Raw genomic sequence first — 10,456 nt, forward strand, 5'->3', positions numbered from 1 at the left:
TAGAAAACAGAAACTTTAGAAAAGACAGGAGCAAGGAGAAGGCTTGACGAACAAAACGAACTGGCAACAGACAAACAGAGAACACAGGTATAAATACACAGGGGATAATGAGGGGAGATGGAAGACACCTGGTGGGGGGTGGAGACAAGCACAAAGACAGGCGAAACAGATCAGGGTGTGGCAGTTCCAGTGTGATAGCCATAGCCAGCTAGCTAGCATGGCATTCCTCTCTTTATGAAGTGGGTGTTTGAGTAGGCTAAACTAGTTAGCTAGTCTACATTCGCCAGCTAAGTGAAAGTGAAAAATACAACAGATTATATAGATAGCTCTCTGTCTCTCTCTCTCTCTATCTCTCTTACTTCTTCATTTTTATAGAAATGAATTTGTTCAAAACTGTTCAGCTATTGCCTTTCCCTCTCTTTGAGTCAACTACTCACCACATTGTATGCACTGCAGTGCTAGCTATCTGTTGCTTATGCTTTCAGTACTAGATTAATTCCCTGATCCTTTGATTGGGTGGATAACATGTCAGTTCCTGCTGCAAGAGCTCTGATTAGTTGGAAGACGAAATTCACTGAAGATGACGGTCCTCCCCTTCCTCCTGTCACGACTTCCACTGAAGTTGGCCCCTTTCCTTGTTCGGGCGGCGTTCGGCGGTCGACGTCACCGGCTTTCTAGCCATCGCCGCTCCATTTTTCATTTATCCATTTGTTTTGTCTTGTTCCCTGCACACCTGGTTTTCATTCCCCAATCACACTACATGTATTTATTCCTCTGTTCCCCCTCATTTGTCTTTGTGTGAGATTGTTTTGTGTTACGTGTCTATGTTGACACGCTTTACTGGTATGTGTTTATTCCGTGTTTTATTTCATGAGGTATGTTATTGTGTTTATACAATATTATTGTGACTGTTTGCACGTTTGCACTTTTGCATTGGCTGGAGGTTTCGACGCAGTGGCGTCCGTCTGTTGGCTTCTCCTGCCTCAATAAAGTGTGCGCCTGTTCACAACTCTCTGCTCTCTCCTGCACCTGACTCCACTCCCAGTACGCACGCCATTGACACCTCCTCTGAGGAGTCTCCACTGGCTGAAGCTCATTGTCTTGATCTCAAATTGGTAGGGGGCTGGCCCAAGTGGGTGAACATTTTGGAAAATGTCAACCACACAGCTTTCAGTAAACAGTCGCTTTCAAACGAAGGATATTGTGGCTAATTTAAGTAAGACAGTAATTCTGCTCATAGATTATGCATGTCTGAACTGCACATTGACACATCCAGCCCAAAGCGGGAGGTTGTAAAATGACTTAGTAATTACCAAAGTTCCGGAGCATGTATTTAACTGGAGGGAAAGGGCCTCTTGCAAGTTGATAAAGAATTTCGTACCTTTGGCTTTGAAAACCTTTCATGGCCGCGATGTGTGTGTCAAGCTTTCATCAACACTGTCATGCACTGGTGATCCCAGTAAACTGATACTACATAAGGGCTTCAGGGCTGGTCGGCCAAACCTGCTCTTTATCATTCTTTCTTATCTATGATATAGGCAAAGAAAAGGTCATTCAAAAGCTCTAGCTCAACTGACACCCCCCAAATATAAAATGTCATGTTAACTTTTTGTACAATAGGTTTACAGACTATATTTTAAATCTATAATGTGAAACTATATTTTTTCACACTTCTAGAAGTGAAGAGCTAAATTACACTAAAATGTCTAGTTAGGTATAGAAAACAAGTGACCTTTTTACTGTACATCCATTCATTCATGGTTAGTTAGCGTACACTATATAAGTAATGCAGCTCCACTGTAATAGCCATGATACTCATGACCCTAGCTTCTTGAAAAACCTGTCGGTTTACCACAAAGATTATTTCCAAGAAGCCACAAAAAAGTCCATAAATCAAATTGAAATTAAACATCCGAACATGTCTTTAGTTGAGTCAGGATATTTAGTACTGTTTACCTAAGGGCAAGAAAAATTATGAGGGTAAGAGTAAAAATGTTTATAATGAGAATGGGAACAAGCGATAACGGAGAGAAGCAATATAGAGAGGGGTCGATACATTTGTGCTAACTTCCAACACAGAGTACATACAGTACACTAGTAGAAAACACAGAGAAAACCTGTCAGTTAGTCTTGTGTTAGTCAATCTACCCTCGTGGCCCTAATGACAGTTGTGAGTATTCATGGTTGGCAAGGGAAGCCAGGCTTCTTCCAAAACTTTACCAAGAACAAAACATACAAAAAATACAGACATCTCTCTGCTTCATACATTTCCTTCAATTTGCAAGAGGCTGAATGTATCTCACGAAATCATCAGATCAAACGAAACAGTGCCCTTCTGACTGAGTATGTGTAGCCCATCTATCTGATGCTGTCTGGTCAGAAAGAGTACCACAGCATTGAATGCAAGGGAAGCCAGAAAGCCAGTTTGGACTTGGCTTCAAACCAATCAGATTAGAAGCCAAACGTCATTGACAGAAATAACTTGAATTGTTGCATTTGCATCTAGCTAGCTAAAATGATCCATTTCCCAAATTAGCCATGGGTGGAGATAGAGATTTGGACTTGTGGTTTTATTAAATGATCCGTATCGGCCAATGATTATAACGGCGATTCTGATCCAACCCTAAATTCATACAATGACAGGATGGAAGTTCAACATGTAGGTAGATGTAGTAGGCTAATGTTATTAATTAGCTGGCCTGGCACATCATTGCCCATGAAAGGAAGTTAGGCTAGTGATGAACCATTTTAGCCAGGTAGTCTAGGACAACAAAAACTAAAATCGTGTACTGTATGACAGAGTCATAGATTGTTTCTGCAACATGAAAGAGAAGGATGGCATTGTGTGTAGCCCATGTACACTGTCTCAGTGTGTGTAGCCAATGTATCTGATGCTGTCTGGACAAAAAGAGTATGACATGTTGCGCCTGTAGCATTAGATTGATTGATGCCAGCAATCATTTGGCCTTTAATAAAACAAATTTAAGATAATTTGCCAATTAGTGCTGAGCTGAGCTCAACAGTGGGCTGTCCTGGTGCATCAAAACACCCCAAAGGGAGGCCAGTTTGGATTTAGCTTCACCCCAGTCAAATCTTACCCTAAGCAAAATGTAATTTTAGTTTCTGGTCTTCTTGTGTTGATGTCCTGCAGTAGCTATCGGCCCTTTCCTAATCCATGGATGGAGATGGGGATTTGGACTTGTGGTTTTGACTTAATTCTCTGTACAGGCCAATGATTATATGATTCTGATGTAACCATAAATGAATATTCTGTGCAATTTGCCTGAGAAGATTGAAGTTCAATATGCAGTCTAGATGTAGCCTAGCCCTTTTAGTCTCACAATTAACTAGCTAGCTAATTTAGCTGGTCAATATTTGCCCATGCGGGGAAGTTAGGCTAGCAAGCATGTTAGCTAGGTAGCCTAGGACAATGAAAACTAAAAGCTTACTTACTGTATGACAGAGCCATGGACCATTTTGCCAACATAAAAGAGAGGAGGATGACATTGGCGTGCAACTAGTTTACAAGTAGGGTCAGTCCAAAAATGATTTTGCTTGCTCGCACACGTACTCATACACATGCACACACACAACATTGACTAAATCGTTTTTGTATCTTTACGTTTGTTTTCAGTGTATGAAACTAAGCATGTGCAAACTAAGCAACCCTATTGATTTGACGATGTTTAAATGTTTGTTGAAATAGTGTTGAAATAGCTGAGGCAGTGCTCCTGTTGTCTTTGTGCAGATTTGCAATAACTCTGTGGTTCTAAATCATTAGTTGTTTAGTAAACTGTCAAACATTAACTTGCTTGACCATTCTGCACGTGAAAAAACGGTTTGTTACATGCAATATTTGCTTTGTGGACCTCACCAGACAGATGTTGCTCTCCGGTTTGTGATGAAACAAACGTATGTGTAGTTGAATTTATGTGTAGTTGATTTTTTACTGGCTTGGCTTGGCTTCCTCAGTGATTTTAACACCGGTAGGACGTTTGGCATTTGCCAGAGAACACCAAGATTGGCAAATTCGCCACTGTCGCCCTGTGCTCTTCACAGATGAAAGCAGGTTCACACTGAGCACGTGACAGACGTGACAGTCTGGAGACGCCATGGAGAACGTTCTGCTGCCTGCAACATCCTCCAGCATGACCGGTTTGGCGGTGGGTCAGTCATGGTGTGGGGGTGGCATTTATTTGGGGGGCCGCACAGCCCTCCATGTGCTCGCCAGAGGTAGCCTGACTGCCATTAGGTACCGAGATGAGATCCTCAGACCCCTTGTGAGACCATATGCTGGTGCGGTTGGCCCTGGGTTCCTCCTAATGCAAGACACTGCTAGACCTCATGTGGCTGGAGTGTGTCAGCAGTTTCTGCAAGAGGAAGGCATTGATGCTATGGACTGGCCCGCCCGTTCCCCAATTGAGCACATCTGGGACATCATGTCTCGCTCCATCCACCAACGCCACGTTGCACCACAGACTGTCCAGGAGTTGGCGGATGCTTTAGTCCAGGTCTGGGAGGAGATCCCTCAGGAGACCATCCGCCACCTTATCAGGAGCATGCCCAGGTGTTGTAGGGAGGTCATACAGGCACGTGGAGGCCACACACACTACTGAGCCTCATTTTGACTTGTTTTAAGGACATTACATCAAAGTAGGATCAGCCTGTAGTGTGGTTTTCCACTTTAATTTTGAGTGTGACTCCAAATCCAGACCTCCGTGGGTTGATAAATTTGATTTCCATTGATCATTTGTGTGATTTTGTTGTCAACACATTCAACTATGTAAAGAAAAAAGTATTTAATAAGAATACTTCATCCATTCAGATATAGGATGTGTTATTTTAGTGTTGCCTTTATTTTTTTGAGCAGTGTATCAATAAGACCAACACATACAGTATGATTGTAACGGTTTTCTTCTGGTGAAAGAGAGGCGGACCAAAATGCAACGTGGTTAGTTTTGTACATCTTTAATAAAGATGAAAATACAACAATCTACAAAACAAGAAACGTGAAAAAAAACAAAACAGTCCTATCTGGTGCCACAAACACAAAGACAGGAACAATCACCCACAAGAGACCTAAAGAATATGGCTGCCTAAATATGGTTCCCAATCAGAGACAACGATAAACACCTGCCTCTGATTGAGAACCACTCTAGGCAACCATAGACTTACCTAGAGTACTACTCTAACCACAATCCCATAACTACAAACAACCCCAGACAAAACAAACCACACAAATCCCCATGTCACACCCTGGCCTAACCAAAATAATAACGAAAACACAGAATACTAAGGCCAGGGTGTGACAATGATAGAAAATACATGGAGAGCTGGGGTCGAAGTACAGTGAGAGAGGGAGTGCGAGAAAGAGATGGAGCTGGATGGAATGATGGAAGGACAGAGACGGACAGTTGTCACTTAAGCGTGTCCTGATGAATACTAATTGCTGTGAACTAAAGAGCCAGAAAGAGTTCCATTGATGGCTGAGCACAATGGAGAAGGGACAGGGGAAGAAGAGGAATTCTATTATTTCATTTTTCCCTTCTCCTCGTGTTTGTATGCCAGCCCGCCGCCTGTTGTCTTTGGGGGGGAAAGGAGACTGTGGCTCTCACAATGCAGCCCTTGTGTCTGGGACCACAGGGCCAGAGTAAGCCAGGGCTCACACAGCTTCCTCCCTCCCTGCAAGATGGAAAGGTCCTCAGCGTACAGGCAGGCTTGCGATCAATAGGGTTTTGGGATGATAAATTGAGCTCACTGGCGTAGGGGAAACCCCAGTAGCCCCCGCAAGGTGGGGGTCCCATGAGCTCTGGGTGCCCATGCGCCCATCATCTCACACCTACAGTATGTCTAAATGTTATTATATTTTTTGATAAATCATTTTGACAGTAACCCTCCTTTTCAATGTCAACATGTAGCATCAAAGTGTTTGTGTTGTCAATCTACATTGGGCTGTTACATGGAAAATTCATTTTACAATCTGCAATGTTTGAATTTCCAACTTTAATTGCTGAACAAGTACATACAATATTGTCGCCAGCCATGATTCTAAATAGCAGACACAGTAGGCCTATAGCTTCGTGAAACATAAACGTTCGGCTTAACATGAGAAAATGCAGACCAAATAAAAGTAAACATGAATCCATTAAAGCAAAGCTATAGGCTACTACAAGCTTTAGCACCACATAATGTGATAGGCAGCAGTGGAGATGTCGCAATTTAAGAACCATGGACAGCGATCAGTAAGTAGTCTAAACTTCGTGAGTGGCTGACGCATGAGATTTTCTGAAAACTCCAACTTTTCTGGGGTCAGAGAAACTGCGCTAAGCCAGTGGTTGAGCTAGCAGTAGGTTACATCCTTGCTACTTAAAGTCACAGCATGGACTAGCAACATGGTTACTTCCATGGGGCTATGCTGCTGTTTTACCCATAGACAATACCAGGCTCAAAACTAACATGTATAAATATCCCTTTCTCTAACTGTTTCTCTATTACATAAATACAGTAACAGACACATAGTTTCAAACCCTTTGAAAACGGGCAACTCTTCCTCACTTCCTCTCACGTGTCCCTTATTGACAAGTAGAGGATGGAGGCAGAGAGAGACACAATGGCAGCCTGTCAGATCACATCCTCATTAACATCTGGAGCAGAAAGGAGAACAACCCTGTTTACAGGGTCTGAGAGAGGGGGGGTGGAAGAAGGGAGATGGAGAGGGCGCTTGAAGAAGGGAGCGGAGGGCGAGGGAGGGAAGAAGGGAGAGGGGGGGAGGGAAGAAGAGAGAGAGGGAGAGAGGGAGAGAGGGGGAGAGAGAGAGGGAGAGAGGGAGAGAGGGAGAGGGAGAGAGAGAGACCTTGAAGGTCAAAGGGAGGAGGGAGAAATTGCAGTGGCAGAAAGGGTCTCAGGGAAACCAACGGTCATGTTTGGCTGAATAACCCTCAAAGGTGATCAGTCACCACTGTTTTGAAGAGAAAAATAAATCCTCATCTCATCAACTGCTACAGGTTAGAGCTTTGGGATTTTCTTTTGGTGTCTGTTGATCTGTTGTGGTCCTCCTAGGGGCAAATGTTCGATGTATAAAACTGTTTTTCTAAGTACAATCAAAAATGCTCTACCACATTATGTAACCATTCTAAATCAGATAATGTCGTTATTCTATTGCAGGGAGAGGGAGGGTGACTTGCTTCATTATGAACTGTGCTGCTATTTTGATACTAACCACAAGTTGTTTCAGTTGGACGTCTGCTATTTATCTCCCAAACAGACAAGGTATTTATCATTTTCTGAGTATAAAAGGTATTTTAGCTTATGACAGGAGAGTATGCAGAATTGCATCCATCTATTGAATCTGTTCAATTTATGCCACTAGCTACAGGTCAGTGACATTGTTTAATGATGACCATAAAATAATAACCCAATGTAATGTATGTGACTTTCATTGTTGAATGATGGAGGAATAGTCTACAAGGAAGCTGTTTTAATTCCCTCAGCAACAAAGAAATTGAAGTATCTGCTTGAGCCTCCTGTTTATGCCGAAGTAACCAGCCCTCGGGGAGGAAATGCCACTTTGCCATGTGTACTGCGATTCAAACCAAGCCATTACAAGGTGAAATGGACAAAACTGGAACCACTTCGTCATGGAAGCGAGAACATTGTCATGATCACAAACGGTTCAGCCCACAAACCCTATGGCCTGCTTGGGCCACGGGCCTCGCTTCGTAAGGCTCATGTCATGGATGCCTCACTACGACTCAGCAACCTGGAACTAGAAGACGGTGGTAGATATCGCTGTGAGCTGATCAACGGTATCGAGGATGAGAGTGTCATCATTACATTGGGGATAGAAGGTACATTTAGATGATTCTTGTAACCTTTCTAAACATTTCAAATGTTGTAAAGAAACCGTATAGCTTGCTATTCAGACAAAAATATATTTGGAGAAAAAAAAGCAAAATCATACAAATGTTTTGATATGTTGTGTGACTTAACATCAACATAAAAAGAGACAACTTCTATTTACTTTTAGGGATGGTGTTTCCATATCAGAGCAAAAAGGGCCGCTACAAATTCACCTACCAGGAAGCTAAGGAGGCCTGTGTTGAACAGGATGGCACATTGGCCACATTCAAGCAGCTATACAAAGGTATTCAATATTAAATCAGTAAAACATTGACAGTTTACTCTGTAACTTTGCTGATGCCATAGAGGTTTATGTAAGGCTAACTTTCACTAAGTAAACAGTAACACATTCTCATTGTGTAGCCTGGACAGAGGGTCTGGATTGGTGCAACGCAGGATGGCTCATCGATGGGACAGTCCACTACCCCATCCTGCACCCACGAGCAGAATGTGGGGGGGGGCTGCAGCCTGGAATTCGCAGCTATGGCCCCCGGGACAGGATCCGGGACCACTTTGATGCCTTCTGTTTCACCTCTAGAACCACAGGTCAGCTGAGTGGGTTTTGGTGCTTTGTGAAGATGTCAAATAGCAATGTCAGGACAGTCTTCATGTGCCAAATTAGTTCCACCCCTTTTAATTCTGGATGCTGCTTATTGAAAATGAATAAAAGGAGTTCAATTGGATTTGGGCGATGTGGTACATTTAAAAAATTGTCTGGAACCAACATATTAATCAAACATTAATAAGGATGCAATTATGTTATAGTATTGGCAAAAGACTGTGTTCAGAACAGTCTTATGTTATTCTGACTGTAAACTTTCCATAGCAACAGGGTGACCTTTGGCGATACATAGGAGTGGGCTCGTTAATGGTCCTGAGAGGATGAGAATGGACAATAAAGGCTGTTGTTCAGACCCACTTGTGAACAAGTCCATCTGTGAGAAACTAGTTGCCCTTTAGTGACATTAGAACATCCACTGTAATCTGAAAATACAAACCTCAGTGGAAATGTTGAATTGGTTTTACCATATAGCATGGTTCCCTAATAAGTTTACATTCTTTATTGTTGGACATAAAATACTGTACATTTTAATTTAGGAAATATGTTTGAAAGTATTCCCACACATAATAGAGAGATATACAGGTATGTGATCATATAAGCAAGGTTTGAAATGATTATGTTTCAGTCAAATGTTATATCTGGTTTGACTTCTTGCGGTCAATTTGCAGTCTACAAACTATTTGTAATTATTATCATTATTTAAAAATCTGTGCTGAATCTAGTTGATCACTGCCATATAGGGATGGATACAGCACCATACTTAACTTAAATAACAGTCATGATATTGTTGTGAGTGCATGTCAACACTTCAGATCCAGAATGACTGAGACAACAAATGACTTCTAATGCTTTAGCACAGGGGTTATCAACTAGATTCAGCAGAGGGATGATTTTTTTTCTTGAGCGGATGGTCAGGGTGCAGGGACATACTTACAAATCATTTGTGTTCTGCAACAATTGACAGCAAGAAGCCCAAACAGATATAACATTTGACTAAAACAATCATTTTGAACCTTGCTTACATTTGTATACGATCACAGATTTCCAAAATTGAAATCACTTGGAGCTGATTTGCTGATGTTTTTACAGTCTTTTATGTCCAACAATAAAATAAAAAGGCTCATACTTGGGGGGCTAAATAAAATCACCCGCAGTCCTAATAGAACCACGGGCCGCTAGTTGGCGAACACTGCTTTAGCAGGTTAAAGAACTTGTATTCCCCTTCCTCTCTTCCAGGCTTTGTGTTCTTCGTTGGAGGGCCACTCACATTTGGGGAGGCAGTGCATGCGTGCAGGGGTGAGGGAGGAGAGTTAGCTCTGGTTGGACAGCTCTATTCAGCCTGGCGTTTCCTGAGCTATGACCGCTGTAATGGAGGTTGGTTGAAGGACGGCAGTGTGCGTTTCCCTATCACCACCCCTAGAGAGCGCTGTGGCGGTATTCCCGAGGCTGGGGTGCGCACCTTTGGGTACCCCAGCAAGACCCTGCGTCTCTATGGTGCCTACTGCTACAGGTAGCTTTCATGAGACCCATAGCGTGTGGAGCCTACATCCACTGACTTCATAGATCCAAGACGCAGCCATTGTGAAGACTACCAGTGTCCCCTACAGGTTTCATTACGCTTTTCTGCAATACTACAATATGTTATTACAGGAAACCTCAAAGGTTTAACACCTTTTTTTCATGGGATACATCAATAAAAGCCTGCCACTTTTTTGAGCTTTACTGCTACAGGTAACAACTGCTGTACATGTTTCCCTGTGTTTGTGTAACCTTTGTTATCCAAGAAGCACTATTCTAATGTAACAGGAAAGTTATTAAACAATGACAAATTCATAAAATGCTGCTAGCTTCTTATCTGATGTAAGAGAATGCGTGAATAGCAGAATGGAAGAAAGTATATGCATTGACCATAACTGTAATACAATAAAATATCTTGAAAGTGTATTTGATCAATGGCATTAAAATATAATTCAAATGCAACTATATTCACATGGA

General features: G+C 42.3%; 1 protein-coding gene across 1 annotated transcript; it reads left to right on the forward strand.

Moving 5' to 3' along the window:
* The first annotated feature begins 6,815 nt into the window (after window positions 1–6,815).
* Window positions 6,816–10,444, forward strand: LOC109902028 (hyaluronan and proteoglycan link protein 2). The gene is made up of 6 exons (XM_020498082.2): window positions 6,816–7,004; window positions 7,165–7,269; window positions 7,491–7,847; window positions 8,027–8,143; window positions 8,263–8,445; window positions 9,698–10,444. The coding sequence occupies exons 2-6, from the start codon at window positions 7,191–7,193 to the stop codon at window positions 9,973–9,975; spliced, it is 1,014 nt and encodes a 337-aa protein (XP_020353671.1). The 5' UTR covers window positions 6,816–7,004; window positions 7,165–7,190; the 3' UTR covers window positions 9,976–10,444.
* Window positions 10,445–10,456: the final 12 nt, after the last annotated feature.

Source organism: Oncorhynchus kisutch, linkage group LG13 (genome assembly GCF_002021735.2).
Source record: "Oncorhynchus kisutch isolate 150728-3 linkage group LG13, Okis_V2, whole genome shotgun sequence".
NCBI classification, from domain to species: Eukaryota; Metazoa; Chordata; class Actinopteri; order Salmoniformes; family Salmonidae; genus Oncorhynchus; species Oncorhynchus kisutch.